The sequence below is a fragment of the Dromiciops gliroides genome, chromosome 2 (assembly GCF_019393635.1).
Source record: "Dromiciops gliroides isolate mDroGli1 chromosome 2, mDroGli1.pri, whole genome shotgun sequence".
Lineage (NCBI taxonomy): Eukaryota > Metazoa > Chordata > Mammalia > Microbiotheria > Microbiotheriidae > Dromiciops > Dromiciops gliroides.
The window spans coordinates 75,340,208-75,357,012 of NC_057862.1; the positions used below are offsets into that span (position 1 = coordinate 75,340,208).

At 45.1% G+C, this 16,805-nt stretch overlaps 1 protein-coding gene across 2 annotated transcripts in view; it reads left to right on the forward strand.

Annotated features, from left to right (window-relative positions):
• HPS1 (HPS1 biogenesis of lysosomal organelles complex 3 subunit 1) overlaps positions 1-11,675 on the forward strand; it is a 34,696-nt gene extending 23,021 nt beyond the window's left edge. Inside the window, exons 15-21 of one of the 2 annotated variants that reach the window (XR_006354903.1) lie at positions 47-181; positions 278-343; positions 3,612-3,756; positions 5,877-5,990; positions 6,662-6,869; positions 7,510-7,592; positions 8,812-8,846. Coding sequence is in view for 1 of the 2 variants with exons in the window: in XM_043986269.1 (XP_043842204.1) it covers positions 47-181; positions 278-343; positions 3,612-3,756; positions 5,877-5,990; positions 7,510-7,592; positions 8,812-8,974 (706 nt within the window). In the remaining variant the exon portion in view is untranslated. Of the gene's footprint in view, positions 1-46; positions 182-277; positions 344-3,611; positions 3,757-5,876; positions 5,991-6,661; positions 6,870-7,509; positions 7,593-8,811 lie in introns of both variants that reach the window. The other variant, XM_043986269.1, reaches the window with a different exon arrangement.
• Positions 11,676-16,805: the final 5,130 nt, after the last annotated feature.

A 16,805-nucleotide genomic window follows, 5' to 3' on the forward strand; every position in this document is an offset into this window, starting at 1 on the left:
TGCACCTGATCCATGAGCACTTGCTGATCGAGTCCTTGATTGTCAGGATCATCCAGGCCTGTGCCAAGGTAAAGCGGCAGCTTTGCTCCTTGTATCGAGCCCATTTCCTGAGCCAGGGGCCTGGAGGGGGAGGATCCTGTCTCCCCCAGAGCCTGCAGGACCACGCCCAGAGTGCCATCCAGTGAGTAGGTCAATGATTGGGGGTGGGACCTAAGCCTTGGCTGGAGCCTGCAGCCAGCCCAGAGTCACCTCTGCTTCCTCTGCTTTCCTCTGACAGGGACACACTGATGGACTGGAAGGACTTTTTGATGGTGAAGAGTCAGAGGAACATCACCTTGGTGTCATATCCTGACTAAGTAAGGGGGAGCCAGGGCAGCACAGGGTCTCTTCTGCTTAATCTCTCAGAAGGATCTCCAGGCTATAAGTGGTACTGCATGCATGGCCTTTTCTCCCTATCCTGCTCTTATTCAGCAACAAGCATGTGGTGGTGCTTCCTCACTCTGTGCCAGGCACGGGGCTAAGTGCTGGCCGACCATACAGGGGAGAAAAACAGACCTTCCCTGCCCTCAGTCACCTGACCTTCTAATGGGGGTGAGACAACCTGCGCATAATAGACAAGCGGGAGATATGTGCAAAGCCAATACAAGGTAACCTTAGAGGAAGGAAGACCTAAGTTTGAATCCTGCCTGAGACATTTACTAGCCTTGTAACCCTGGACAAATCACGTAACCTCTCTCTGCTTCAGTTCACTCATCCATGAAATGGGGATAATAATAGCACCTACTTCACAGGGTTGTGAGAATCAAATGAGAGAATATTTGTAAAGTGCTTTACAAAGCTTAATGTGCAGTACATGCACACACATACATATAATATTGAATCTGTGTAGATATATATATACTGTATGTATACATACATGTATATATAAGTACTGAGTATGTAGAGATTAAATATATATAGGGAATTTTGAGTATGTATTTATATATGTGTGTATGTATATAAGTGTTGCATATATTTGTTGTTATTACTTAGTCATGTCTGACTTTTCCTGACCCCATTTGGGGTTTTCTTGGCAAAGATATTGGAGGGGTTTGCCATTTCCTTCTCCAGCTCATTTTACAGGTGAAGAAATGGAGGCAAATGGGGTTAAGTGACTTGCCCAGGGTCACACAGCTCATAAGTACATGAGGTTGAATTTGAACTTGGGTCCTTGACTCCAGGGCTAACACTATCCACTGGGCCACCTAATTGCCCCATTGAGTATATTATATGGACATGTGTCTATCTCTGTGTGTATGTGTTAATACATAATGGCTATTATTATTATTTTTTTTTTTTTTTGGTGAAGCAATTGGGGTTAAGTGACTTGCCCAGGGTCACACAGCTAGTAAGTGTCAAGTGTCTGAGGTCAAATTTGAACTCAGGTCCTCCTGAATTCAGGGCCAGTGCTTTAACCACTGTGCCACCTAGCTGCCCTGGCTATTACTATTATAAGAGTGGAAGGCACTAACAGCTGGGAAACGAGGCCAGGAAATGGACCAAGAAAGGCCTCCCCCAAATATGGTTTTCGAGATGTCTCTAAGGCAGCCAGTAGACATAGATGAGGAGGGGGAGCAGGAGGGTCAAAGGAGCCGACCTGGACAGAGGCTCTCTGGTTATTCCTCACAGTGAGCGTCAGACATTTCCTGGTCCTTTTTGTATAGGAAGTCTTTCAGAGCCAGTACGAACAGAACCCTTCCTAGAATATCTTTCTTGTAAAGACCCCAAGGGCCTAGAGCTATAGGAGCCGGTGGAAGGCTTCTGCTTCCACCTTATTTTTTTAAGGGGAAGTGATTCTCCCACATCCTGCAGCTATTGAGTAGCAGAGCCATTAGACCATGGGCTCCTTGAAAGCAGGAGCTAGTTTTTGCTTTTCTTTGTATCTGCTGCAGTGCTTAGCACCTGGCATACAGTGGTGCTTAATAAATGCCTATTGACTGAACCAAGACTAGATATCCTGATTCCCAGAATGGTGATCTTGCTATTCCACCATACTGCCTCTGTTTTTATAGGCCACGAGGTGGTGAAATGGATAGAACCCTGGGCCTGGAGTCAGGAAGACCTGAGTTCAAATCTGGCCTCAGATACTTCCTAGCTGGGTGACCCCAGGCAAGTCACTTAACTTCTGTTTGCCTCAGTTTCCTCATCTCTGAAATGGGGCTATAATAGCACCTGCCCCCTGGGGTTGTTTTGAGGGTTAAATGAGATTATATTTGTAAAGTGCTTGGCACCATACCTGGCTAAGTCAGTGCTTCTTCCCTCCCCTTATGATATTAAGTATGGTCCTTTGGACATCATTTCCTGAGATTTGTTGGGAAGAAGTTCATTTTTTCCTTCTATAAAGGAGGGGAAGACCGAGGTCCCCATTTGCCCAGGGCATACCTGACTAAATGTTGGCCAAATTGACTGTTTCCTTTCTGTGGGTGTTTTTTTCTCTCATCTATAAAATGGAGACGAAAACCCTCCAACCTTCATCAAAGTGCTTAAGTTCCTAGGGCAGGGAAGCATATCACATTTAAGCCAGTGGTATCAGCACAGAAGCCTGTGCCCCACCTGTTGTTGTCCTGGCCATAGTTTTAGACTGTCCAAGTATAGAGAAGAGACCATGCCACTGGCCAGCAGTATCCCAGGAACAGGAATTCAAACTCCCTGAAAAAGCATGATGATGATGACAGCAATGGTGGTTGCAGGCATTTGCACAGAGAGGTTTTCGAAGTCTGCAGGTTACTTTACACACATGATCTCATTAAATCTTTACAACAAACCTCTAAGGAAGGTGCTGTGATTATCCCCATTTTCAGATGAGGAGGTGGGATGGGAGAGTTTTAGTGAGGCCACACAGCTAGTAAATGGCTTGTTAAGGGCTAAAATTCTAGCTAAACTGTCTAAAATATCTAATGAGTTGTCACCAATAAATTATAAGCTTTAGCAAGAGTTAGACTTTTAAGCATTTATTAAGGAGAATAAGAATTTGGTAAAGAGAGAGAAGGGCCTAGATTCCTATCTATTAAAGGGAGAACACATTTCTAGCTCCGCTCTCCACCAGCGTCCAAAGGCCAGAGAGTCAGAGCGAGTGCCAGTCTCTTCCTTCCTCCTCCCACTAGCCCTCGTCACTTCCTGACGCCAAAGAAAAGACTCCTGGTCTTGCCCTCAAAGACCTTCGCTTCATGGGCGGAACTCTTCTTCAGTAAGTCTCCAGCAGGTGGCATCATTCCAATCGTTACAGTTCCCCACTTTGTTTCCTCAAGAAACGGTACGTTTCCTTGATGAAACAGGCTGATATCAGGATTCAAACCCAGGTCTTGCTCTGCCTTTAGGCCACTCTGTAACTGTCCTTCCTCTCAAATACTGAGCCTCATGCTTCTCATGGGATTCGCAGGTTAGAGAATTAGGAGGGGAAATAATTGGTTCTCTTTGAGGAGAGGAGTGAAATGGAACAGGAATTCAGGTAAAAGGCATACCTGAGAGCACCTGCCTCCTATTGCCTTTGGTGATGACCTCGTGAATAGAAGATTTTTCCTAGGACCGTCCCTCATGGCCTGGATTAGAACCTCCTTAACCCTGGCCTTCACTTACTTGGAAGACTTCCCAGGTTTGGTACATTTCATCTACGTGGATCGAATGACAGGGCAGATGGTGGCTCCCTCCCTCAACATCACTGAAAAAACGACGTCAGAGTTGGGCAAGGGAACCCTAGCTGCCTTCATCAAAACTAAGGTAATCCCCAACTCACCTCACCTCTAAATATCTGAAGTCCTGCTGCTCTGGTCATTTTCAAAGTTGCCTCAGCACTTGGTGCAGATGAGATGAGCTAGATCAAAGTTGCTTATGAGACAACAACAGAAAAGCCTTGTGCTATATTTGAAGGAGCCTGTAGAATAAAAGACATAGCGAGGACAGGAGAGTCATCTTCTTGTGTGAGAAGGCTGTCATCCGGCCACACCAACCTCCTCCCCCCTGGCTTATCAAGCACAACGCTCCATTTCCTACCTCCGTGTCTTTGCACTACCCCTCGCCTGTGCCTGGAATGCGCTCCATCCTCACTTCTAGCCCATAGAATCCCAGCTTAAGCCCCAATGCTAAGTACAGCCTTTCCTGAGCCTCCCAAAGACTCGTGCCCGAGATACAATTCTATAATGACATTTGCACTTATTCTCTTCATACTTACTCTGTACATAAAGAAGACGCATAGAGGAGTGGGGAAAGAGGAAGGGAGGGGATTGGCATTCATGTAGTGCCTACTTTGTGCCTTTCTCTGTGCTAAGCACTTTACACAGGTTATCTCATTTGATCCTTACACCAACCTTGAGAGGTAGATGCTGTTATTATTCCTATTTTATAGATGGGGACAGTGAGGCAGATGGAGGTTAAGTGACTTGCCCAGGGTCACCCAGCCAGATTTGAACTCAGGTTTTCCTGACCCCAGGACCATCACTCAGTCTACTGCACCATCAGATCTAGTGAATAGAGAGCTATCTTTGAAGCCAAGAAGACCTGGGTTCAGGTCCTTCTCCATGCACTAGCTGTGTGACACAAGATAAGCAGCTGAATTTCTCTCTTCCTCAGTTACCTCATTTGGAGAAGGGAGATCCTGGCTTTGATGGTCTCCGAAGCCCCTTCCAGCTGTCACTAGAAATGCCCCAGTCTTCACTGGAGTGTAAGCCTCCCTCCCTGGAGGTCTTCAAGCAGGCCTTGGAGAACCACTTGGCCAGGAGGCTGTGGGAGGGAATTTAATGAAGGACCCAGAGGTCTTTCCTGAGCTCCACCAGGGGGAAGAGAAGAGTTCAAGAGATGTTGATTTGGACATCGATTTTCACGTGATATTTACAAATGTTTGTTCACTTGAATTTCAAGAGGTATATTCCATTGGGTCTCTTTTAAGATTTTTGTTCAGTATTCTGATTCAAAGGAAGCTCATTCGTTATGGCTTCTTCCTTGGATGTGCATTTCCCCTAAATGTACACTTTCGTTGTAATAGCAGCAAACCTCCCTTCTGTCCTCATGCATCCATCCCCTCTCAGATACCAGAAACTGACCGCTACTGCCCCCTACTGGAGGCCACCTGCATCTCTGATGGTCACTGCCCCAGCCAAGCATGTGTCTTAAGAAGGCCAAGGCAGCCAGGCAGGGTAATGGTACAGCCTGAGACTTGGAGTCAGGAAGACCCAAGTTCAGATCTTCCCTCCTTCCCTTCCTTTCCTCCACTTACTAGCTGTGTGACCCTCGGTGGATCAGCTTCTTTCAGCCAAAGTGTCCTCATCTTTAGATAGCAGCTACACATTGTCAGGCTCAAAGGAGATAATACCTGTCTAGCACTTTGTTAACCTTTAAGCACTACATAAATGTTAGGGGGGATTGTGGTGGTGGTGGTGGTGCTGGTGGTGTGAGATCACTCATTCTGTGAACCTGGACAGGATCCAGAGCCTCAGCAGTTATGGGTCAAAATGTGTCTCCTGCCCCTGCCCCAGTTCTCACCAGCCTCACCAGATTCAGAGGCCCTACCTGACCCATGACTTCCTGGTATCTGACTTCCTGGAATATGATCAGGAGTTCCTGATGGCCAGAAGGTGACTTTGAGTGATCACAGTTGATCCTTTGTAGTCATAAAATATATAATGTCACTAATAGTATAAATTACTCATTTGTTGAGGTTTGCTAAAAAACCTAATGAGTCATCAAAACAATGGCCTTTTGTGAGATGTTTTTTTGAATGGCGACACGTGAGACAGGGAACACCTGAGACAATTAAAAGGCACAGCTAGTGGAAGCTGGCTAGGACTAAAGAGAATGATAGAGCCTTTAGCTTGATCCATTTTCTCCTCTCTCCTTTCCCACAGGTCTGGGCTTTAGTTGGTCTGTCCCGGCGGTACCTCCAAAAGGGCTATACTACTCTGACGTTCCGAGACGGCGACTACTACTGCTCCTACTTCCTGTGGTTCGAGAATGAGATGGTGTGTATAGTCTTGCTCCCAGGAGCAAAGAGAAGAAGATATGTTTATGTAACTATGGGAATGTTGTTGGTTTCTCCAAAACACTTTCCATTTTTGGTCTCATTCTAATGGCTCTGTGAAAGAAGACAAGTTAGCTCACTTGAATTAGAGTGCAGGTCCATGAGGTCAAAGATGCAGGTTACACCCTCTTTGCCGAATTTTATGGCTGTAGTCTATAGCTCTGCTCCAACCTGGCTCTCTTCCAACACATAGCATAAGTGGAGGGATGGGGGGAAGAGGCAAGAGAGGAAGCTGTGCCCAGTTTTGTGTGGACGAGTCATTTGCAGTACTGAAAAGGAATGCTAAGAGCATGAACTACATCATCTTTGTAGATGAAAGTTGGAATATTCTCATGTACAAGTGGAGAATGCAAAGCATGCATAGATTAAGTTGTACCAGGTCACATTGCTAGTGAAGGGTAAGCTTGAGGCTATGACTGAAATCTTCCAACCCCTGACCCTGCGTTCTTTTCATGAGGCCACACTGCCTTCAGCAGTATAAAAATAGGTAATGAGGTTTTACCTCCATATTTTTCCTGCTTTCTTTTTCTATCACTTCCTCAAATTCTTCTTTTTTTTAATTCGCCCTCTCTTCATTTGCTGTTTTCTTGTTTTTTCCTTCTTTTTTTCCAGCCCCTAAAGAGCAGTCACTTCAAACTCCAGCATTCACTTGAACCTGCCGTTGCTTCTGTTATCCAGGCCTTTTATTCATCTCTGCCTGTCTTTTCTATGCCAATACTACTGACTTCTCCCTCGCTCACCCCCAACCACAATAGGCATCCTTCTTGACTCCTTCCTCCTCTCCTCTCACAGGAGATCTCTGGAGCAATCAGTATCCAAGGTAGTAGTTGATAAAAAATAATCAGACAAAAGGGCTTAGAAAGTTCTGCCACAATGACTAAGTTGATAAGTTGATTCCAAGCCTTCCTCTTCTTCATCCTCTCAGAACATAAGGAAATGTACCAAATAAAGTAAAAAAAAGAAAAATTAAATTCACACACTAGGTATTCCAGTTCAAATTAACTGGAACTACCCAACACAGGAAAGAATGAAAGTATAGATGGGAAGGACTATTCTCAATTCTAGAATTCCCCCTTGGTATAGACCTTATTAGGTAGAAACAGAAATTGGTGGGAAGGAACAAAACAAGCATTTATTAAGCACTTACAGTATACCATGCACTCTGCTGCGTGCTGGGGATGCAAATACAGCAAGTCTTTTACCTAAAGGAACTTAGAGCTCATAGGGGAAGACAATACATATGTGGGGCGGGGTTAGCATTGAAAAACAGTACTCATGGGGTAGGGTGGTTTGGAGGTGGGCAACCTCATCTTTTTACAGCAAGAAAATGGCTCTTTCTAAAAGGGCTCTGCTGTTCAGAGCCTCATGGTCGCGCATAGTTCCTGGCTTCTCAGGGTTATTCGTGACATTTTTGCCTATACCTCCTTCCAGTCCCTTCTCACAGCTCTTCTCTTCTTTAGGGGCACAAACTACAGGCGATAGAGGTACCCGTCCTCTCTGATGACGCACCTCCCATAGGTGTGCTTGGGGGAGACTATTACAGGTAACGCCCTTCCAGATTAAAGTTCAAGGGCCGGTTCAGTGAGGGAGACCTGGGAGATGGATGGATGGATGGGTGGATGGGGCATACACACACACACACACACACACACACACACACACACACATACTTTAGGAGCATGCAAACACATGTAGAGGAATATTTGTACATATACACACATACATGTACACATTTACATATACATATACATATGTATATACTGTGAAATTAAAATTGGATATTAGATCATAAATCTCCCCTACTTAACCTTTCCCTTAATTTATCTCCCAGACTAGTAAATGGAAGAAGCTTCTGGTTTTCTAGATAGAGCCTTTATTGTATGGTAGTCACAAGGTGATGTTGATTAGAAGGATAGGAAAGTAGAAATACAATACAAATCCTCTTAAGTCTAGGCTTAGTCTATATTCTGTATAAAACTCACCAAAACCGAAGGCCACTTTTGGGGAGAGAGACCGAGTCAAGCGCGTGCTGTTAACCGAGAGCCGGGCCAAGTCAAACTCCAGTGCACGTCTGTCTGTGCAGCGCAGCCAGGAGACCAGCGGAGCAGAAAAAAAAGCCCACTTCCGTTCTCTCCTTGTCTTTTAAGCTCGCACCCCGGAAGTTGAGTGTGTAGCAGGCAGTCTGACATGCGCAGCAGGCGCACTGGCGTGCATAGCTCATGCCATTGGTCTCCTCCCCGAAAGGGTGGTCCTTAAAGAAAAACTGGCGTCTTTCAGTTATCCTAACCGACTGTTAAAAAACTTTCATATTTTTTTACCACAATATATATACACATATTCCTGGGGTCAGAGGAAGAGTAGCTTTTCTCCCATTGGGGAAGTTCCTAGAAATCCTCCTGTGAGGGCTTGCCGAGTATCTGACCTCGCTATGCCCAGTACAGTAGCATCTCAATGCTTTGTTATCAAAGAAGCCAGTTAGGAGGCCGCCCACATGTGTGGCCACTCCTGATTCTACCAAGCTCTTATTACAATAGAAAACATGTCTGGGCCCGGCAGGTTCTGGTTCTTGTGGGGTTGGTGCTGGAATCCACAGGATAGGAACCTCTTTGAAGGAGTAGAATTACTGTCAGAGAGCTAAGGGATAAGCAAGGGCAATTCTAATTGCGTGGCAGAGAGCTGAGGAAGAAGTCTTCACTGACTGTGTTGCTGGAAAAGGTGCTTCTCTCCTCAACCTTATATTTTCTTTTTACCCTATCTCCTAGGAAGCTTCTGCGCTACTATAGCAAGAGCCATGCGGGAGAAGTAGTGAAATGCTATGAACTGATGACCATCCACCTTTCTGTCCTCGCTGTGGACATAGTGGTCCAGCAGGCAGGCCAGCTGGCCCGGCAGCTGTGGGAATCATCCCGGATCCCCTTGCTCTAGGAGGCTGGACTGTTGTGTGGCTCTTGAATTATACAAGACATTTGTTTGGTCTGTTCCATATCTCCCTCCTTCAGGACCTGCTCAGGGTCTCCAGATGCTTCACCTCGGCAATGGAAATGCCCCTCTTCAAGTTCTCAAATCTTCAAATGATGAAGATCATAGGTAATCCATGCCCTCCTGCAAAATCAGTGATAGCCTGAAGGTAGCAGGGTAAAACCTCCATGCCTGCATATTCCTGAAAAGCCCTACCCTGGCTGGTCCATAGAATGCATGGTACATAGAGATGCCCCTCCAAGCCACAAATCAGTCCTGTGGTGTGGCAGATCTTAGCACGAATGGTGCAGATGCCACTTTGTGTTTCAGAAAGCAGGTTGGGGGACAGGGGCTGGGCTTCCCTCAAATCATTCTTCCCTCTGAAAGGGAATGATGAACCTTTGAACAAGGGCCTTCCTTCCCTATTGTGTCCTTAAAAGTTCCAGAGATCTTGACATTGAAATTCAGAGGCACTAGATCTGGGGGCTGTCTCTCCGAGGCTTCCCAAGAGGGGAGGAAGTTACCAGCACCCAATATCCAGGGTTTTGTGACCTTAATTTCCTGTATGACTTAAAGCACTTACCTTTCTTCTTTTTCTCCACTGGATTCCTTCTTATCCTTGAGTTTCCTTTCTCTGCCTCCCAAAATCCAAGCTGCCTTATTGCCTATCATATGGTAAAATGGGGAGGGGGCTTAGTGTGGGCCTATGTATGTCCTGCACAACAGGCAGTTAAAAACATGCTCACTCCCAGCCTGTCAGTGTGTGTGCTGGGACTCAGTGTTTCTTGATTCCCAGGTAAAGATAGAGGGTGACAGGAAGCAAAAAACAAGCAGTGTTTGTCCTGTTAATGATACTTCATTGAATGGAATGTGTGCCTCCTATATGTGCAGTTTATTCTCCAGAACCTTAGTGAAAGAGTAGAAGGAAGCAAGAAACCAAATTCTGAATCCTCTGCAGAGTTTAGCTAAGGAGAGATGTATCAAATTGAAAAGACATCGATCGACAGAAAGAAAGTATTCACTTCTGGAAACCCCTCATTTCTGCTTTATGCATTGTAAACCTGCCCACCCCACACTGGCCATTTCATTTCTGGGCACAAACAAGACCACAAATGACTCTGCAGTCACTGAGGGGATTTGAGGAGCTCTGGGTGTCCTGGCCCCAGGAGATAGAAGAGACTAAATTCCAGAGCTGAGATGTGCTGATGGACCACTGCAGCACACACAGGGTAATCCAAATGGAGGTCCACCTTGCCTTCCACTAGGACAAGGAAAACATCAGAAAAACATAGCAAGAGCCCTAGAAGTCTGGGGCTCCCCGCAAAGGGGCTGAACACTTTGGGTTGATTATTTGGGATTTTGAGTCCATCAGACAAACTTCCTCCTGTGAACCTGCATTCCATGAGGATTTCCAAGAAGCTGTCTGTTGCATAATGGTACAATAAGTCAACAGTCAAGATCATTTAAATAAGAATGATAATCCCATTGATGTGCTCCCACTGTGTGCTCTAGGCCAATTGTTAAGCACCAGTGTTCTAGGGATTCAGCATTCATACTGCTACTCTGGGCTTCCTTACTCCTCTTGGGTACAGTCGTACAGCATATGTCATTACTTATTCCACCATGCAAGAGTTACCTCAAAGACCCGAGTCTAACTTGTAAAGGAAACACATTGGAAAACTGACAGTTCAATTATAGAAAAAGAAGAGGGGAAAAAACCCTAATTTTCCTCTAGTGTTTTTTTGCAATATTTGGGCATTCAAGAAGAGTCTGGGATTAAAAATATTTCCAAGCAGGTCCCTGCAAATTCATAAGGAACCCCAATCCAATCAGCTTGCAAAACCCTGTAGGTTTTACTTCCATGACCCCTCTGGAGACAGTCTCTTTCCAACTTACAGTGACATCTCCCTAGTTCAAATCCCTGTCAGCATTTGCCTGGTCTAACTGGTCTCCCTGCTTCCATTCTCTCCTAATCTCCAGTCCATTTTTAACTCAGCTATTCAACTCATCTTCCTTCTAACCCTCTACATTCACCTTGTCAGAAACCCTTACTGGTCTTTCAGAGTTGTTTTTCTTCTCATTGGCGTTACATTGTTTCCTTTTTTTTAAATGCACAGACCAAGAAAAATAAAACAAACCACAAAACCAGAAGACACAAATGGAGCCGTTTTGTTAGTACCTTGTTAAATTTAATGTTAGTTTTTAAAAAGACAAATTGTACGTAATGGGAGTTCAGAGTTTCTTAGGAAATCTCTGGTTCTTTTTTATGTATTAAAGTGGTTGTGTTTGTTGATGATTCTTAAGATAGAAACAAGAAAAGGAAATGGTCCGTGGCTCCCAAGTGCCTTCACTTCACACACTCCACATTCTAGCCAGATATTCACAGGTTGGTCCCCACTCTTCACCTCAGACACTTCTAATTCTAAGCATTCATCCACAGCAGGCTCTTTAAGGAGGTTCCTCCAAAGGAAGCCTAGAGAGCATTAGACAAACTGAGATGAGAACAGTTGGGCTAAGGGCAGGGTTTGCCTGGAAAAAACCCATACCTCATGCCTCCTTTCAAGGCCCAGTTCAGGGGCGGCCTCCTCCAAAAAGGCTTCCTCAGGTATCAGGTACTTTATAAATGTGATCTATTACTGCTGTAGCAATAATCAACCTCATGGCTTTGTTGTAAGGACATCTCTCTTTAAAGGACTGCATAAATGTACTTTACCAGAAGCCTTCCTTACTTTTTCAGTTTCTCTGTCTCCGTCCCAGATGAAACCAAGGCCTTCTTAAATTATCCTAGCAGACACTGTGCAGATCTCCCATTCCTGTCACAGTCGGCTTCCTACCATATTTATGTGTGCTAGTCTGAACCAACAAAGTGTTAACTGCATCAGCCACACCCTTCAAATAGAACTTTAATTAAGGGTTAGGGTTTGAGCCAAGAAAGGAGGGAGTGTAGCATTTGGTGATTAAAACTTTATTGGTAAGAATACTCATCAGTAGCATATGTACTCTGCCCATAGTCACTTTGGGCAACCAAACAGATGAACACCCTGGGGTACACTGAGTCACAGTGCCTGCTTCTACCAGGAGCCAGCTGGCTTCCATGAGGTGGTTTAGCATTCAGCTGGATGGCTGGTAGTTGGAATGTTCAGTGTTAAGCTCAGTGTGGAGTCCCCCACCTCCACCGAAGATTCTCTGTCCTTAATCCATCTAAGGAATGGCTGTCCAAAGCAAGGAAACACAGTGAACTGGACGGATGTTTAGTTTTATACAGTTTCTAATGAGATGGGGGAAGGGAGAAAGGGGAGAACTGATCCCACCAACAATTAGCTGAAGTAACTCCAGAAAGTGATGGCAGGTAATAGAGGCAGGAGGTGATAAAACCAAATCCTGAAGCCAAGTCGGCACTCTCTTAGCACTTTATGAAGTGAAATGTGAAAAAGATCTCTCTGGTGGAATTAGAGGGCCAGTTTCCTGTTGACTGGCCAAAGACTGATCACACACCTGTCAGAGTTACAGGAGGGCCACTCAATCATGAAGACTGCACCACAGTAGATAGAGAGCCAAGGACAGGAAGCAGCAGCTTCAAGGAGTAGAGAGAAATTTAGCTCTGGCAGATATAACTCCAACTGTAGAGAGGATATTGTTTGTCCTTTGTTCTCAAAGAGGACCATGACATTGCAGTGATATCGTGTTTTGCACCGAAAAGGCTGTGCAAGGTCACTGACCTCATTCTCCTCCAGAGTCATCTGGGTCCAGTGAAAAGATATATATCAGGACCACTGGAATTGGTCTCCAATGTTTAAGGCAATTGGTGGTTAAGTGACTTGCCCAGGGTCACACAGCTAGTAGATGTCCAAGGTAAGATTTGAACTCAAATCTTATGGTTTGAGGGCGGGTGCTTTATAACACTTCACCACCTAGCTGCCTGGTAGAGGGTGAGGGGGGTGGGGAGGAAGATGTGGAGAGCACAGGTGAACAATTCACTTAACAGAAATTCTATAAGGGGGAAGAGGAGAACCACAATGTGAGGACACCTCAAAGAGAAAGTACACTGGGACCCTGAAGTACTAGAGGTATAAGTTACCACCTGTGTCCCTTATGAGTATGCCTAATTACTGATGTATTCTAAGTTTGTGCCTGCCCCTATTCCATGTCTGCCTTGTGTCCTTTTGGGAGAGATCAGGAAAGGTTTATGGGGAGAATACTTTGTAGCTACTGTAATTGCAATGCAATCTTTTTGGGGGGAGTTGGGGGAAAGTCAATGGGGTGAAGTGACTTGCCCAGGGTCATACACCTAGTCTGAGGCCACATTTGAACTCAGGGTCTCCTGACTCCAGGGCCAATTGCTCTATTCACTGCCCCACTTAACCATGCAATCTTAATAAATGCCTTTGCTTTGAGCTAGTCAGCTCTACAATCTATTTTCCCTTATATGTTCACTGGTGGAGACACATGAGCTATAGTTTTTGGGGTACAGCCCTACAAAATACTTTTGAATCTGAGAGGAGTCACCTCCTGGGGATCCAAATCCACAAACCTTTGATTGCCAAGTTGTGAAGATAACACAAAGGGGATGCTCCGTTATGGGCGTGTGTCAGCCAAAGTTGCAATCCCGAAACGCTACAGAGAATTCTAATAACTCTACTGGTGTTTTAAAGGGTGTGCTGTTCAGGTTACATGACAAACAATCCAGTCAGGGAACGAAATTATCTATCAGTCAGTATGCAAAATTATAGCCCATCAACTTAAGGTAGGTTAGACAGTGTTCATCAGGCACAGAAGCACAAAAAAGAGGAGTTTCAGCAAGTGAAAGCCCGGGTGCATCATGTGAAGGAGTTATGACGAAACATGAGGCAAACATAACCTGGTGAAAATGCACTTCATAGCTCACAGAGGTTAAAAGGGTCAAGGCGTGGGGCGACTACCCTAAGTGCAGTCATTATATCATAGCCCTCCATTGCTCTTTGAATTCAGGGGTTGCTGTTTTTCGTCTTTGTACCCTGGCTCTTAGCACCAAGCATAGGTATTTAATAAAGTTGATCTGATTGAATTAGCTGAGAATAGAAAGATTGCCTGAGAGGAGTTCTTTAGCTGGGGTGTGGTAGGTAGTTAGGCTTCAGGAGGGCCTACCATGAGCTTAGGTGGGAAAGAAATATATCTTTATTTGCATAACCTCTAACTGAAACTTAGCATTGCCCTCAGTTATGAAGACAGCCAACAAAACATTCTGAAGTGTTCGTACCTAGGTTTTATTGGATGACCTGAGGGGCCACAACCCCAAAAAGGTTAAGAAGCCCTACTCCGGGGACTCCCGGAGTAAGCAACAACCGTGCTTGCTGCAGGGGTATGTCCTCAGTCTTGGCTTGCCCATTGGTCATCAGTGATTCGGATGAAGATGTGGATGGCATGTTTAGCAGACTTTCAAATAACAAAGCTGGAAAAGGGAGCTGCTTGGGATAACAGTTGGGGGAAGGGGCAGTCCTGTGATTTCATCATCGGCATAGGGAGCTGCTGATGAGGAAGGCCCCTCCACTCATGCAGACCCGTAATCTTTCTATGTCCACTTCGATAACTGTCTGGGTCTAAGGAGGAGATTTGTTTTACTCGCCCACACATACTTATAATGCTAATTTGTAATTCACTGCATTTTGCATCTGCTGCTCTGATTTCAACTCCCTAAACAAGATGCCCCTCCCAGGATAAACTCACCACTTCTAAACTGACCACTTTGCTGCTAGTGGTGGCTAGTGGCAACAGTGTATAGAGCAATGGCCCTGAAACTGGGAGGACCGGACTTCATATCTTACCTCAGACACTTACTAGCTGTGTGACTCTAGGCAAGTCACTTAACCCCAATTGCCTTAAATATTCAGGGCCAGGGGCAGCTAGATGGCGCAGTGGATAGAGCACCAGCCCTGGAGTCAGGAGTACCTGAGTTCGGATCTGGCCTCAGACACTTAACACTTACTAGCTGTGTGACCCTAGGCAAGTCACTTAACCCCAATTGCCTCACCAAAAAAAAAAAAAAATTCAGGGCCATCTCCAGTCATTCTGACACTGGACCCAGATGACTCTGGAGGAGAAAGTGAGGATGGTGACTTTACACAGCCCTTCCTCACTTAAATCCAATTCACCAAAAGTCATGACATCACCCCGATGCCTTAACAAGGACAAATATCAACTTCTGTGCTAATTCAAGCCTTGATACTACCTCCCTCTCCCTCCTCTCCCCTCTGATTGGAGGACTGGAAGGTGGAGCACCAAACTCCTCCCAATGCTTTCCTTTATAGAGGACTCTCAGCTAAGGCACTTTGCCTCTGCTGCCCTGTCTGGTTTCAACACTACAGAACCAGATGCCCCAGGCCAGGTAACCCCACCCCGTGTTCCCTTCCCCCTTTCCTGCCTCCTTTTGTGTGTCATATCCCCCTATATGGTAAACTTCTTGAGGGCATAGACTGTCTTTATTAATTGTATCCCCAGCACTTAGCTCAGTGCCTGGCACATAGTAGGCACTTAATAGATGTTTATCGGATTGGTTTTTATTCCTCTTGCCTTCTCAGTGGTGGGGGGAAGGGGGAGGGGGAGAGAGAGAGAATTTGGAACCGAAAAGAAAATTAAAAAGAAAGAAATAAATAAAGTCACCTGATGCACTGATAAATCAAATGTCTTGCCAAGGCTCATTCAGCCAGTACAGATCAGAGGCAAAATGTGAACCCAGGTGGGGGTGATTTAAGGTTTGCAAACCACTTTACAAATGTCATTTCATTTGATCCTCACAACAACCCCGGGAGGTAGACATTGTTATTTGTTATTATTACAGATGATGAAATTGAAGCATACAGAGGTCAAGGAACTTGCCCAGGATGGAACCACACAGCTAGTGCCTGAGGCAGAATTCAAATTCAGGTCTTCCAGACTTCAAGTCCTATACATACTATGTACTGCCCCACTGTGCCACCTAGCAGTGATAGGACATGGGAAAAGATGAGGATGCCTAAATGATCACAAGTTTGGAGTAAGGCAGCAGTGGGATGCAGCTGATAATTTTTTTAAAATCAACACTTTCTTTGACCATATAAATAGAAGAATATTGTCCAGATCATTGGAAGTAATAATCTTCCTATCCTTTCAACTCTTTATACCACATCTGGCATGTTGCATTTGTCACATTGCTTGAGGGATATTGATAGCCTACGATGCATCCAGAGGACAGTGTCTGGGATGATGAGGGGTCTAGATACCACAAGGAATAGTCGGAGGATCATAGGGATGGGAATTTAGGATTGTGATTTCATTAATATAAGGACCTCCCAGATGAGGAAACTCCCTCTACCAATACAGGTTCTACACTTCCATGATTTTTTTTTTGCAGGGCAATGAGGGTTAAGTGACTTGCCCAGGGTCACACAGCTAGTAAGTGTCAAGTATCTGAGACCAGATTTGAACTCAGGTCCTCCTGAATCCAGGGCCAGTGCTTTATCCACTGTGCCACCCAGCTGCCCCACATGATTTATAATATTAGACAGTTGCCTGTGGCACTGAGAGTTTAAGTGACTTACTCAGGGTCACACAACCAATATATATCAGAAAAAGGAATTGAACCCAGATCTTCCTGGCTTTGAGGCCAGCTCTCCATCCACTATAGCACATGTTCTTAGACCCTGGGTCTCAAGATCCCTTGACACTCTTAAAAATTATTGAAGACCTCCAAAGAGTTTATGTGGGTTATATCTTGCAATATTTTCTGTTAGAAATTACAACTGATAACAATTGTAAATGATTAGTTCATTTATAGTAACAGTAA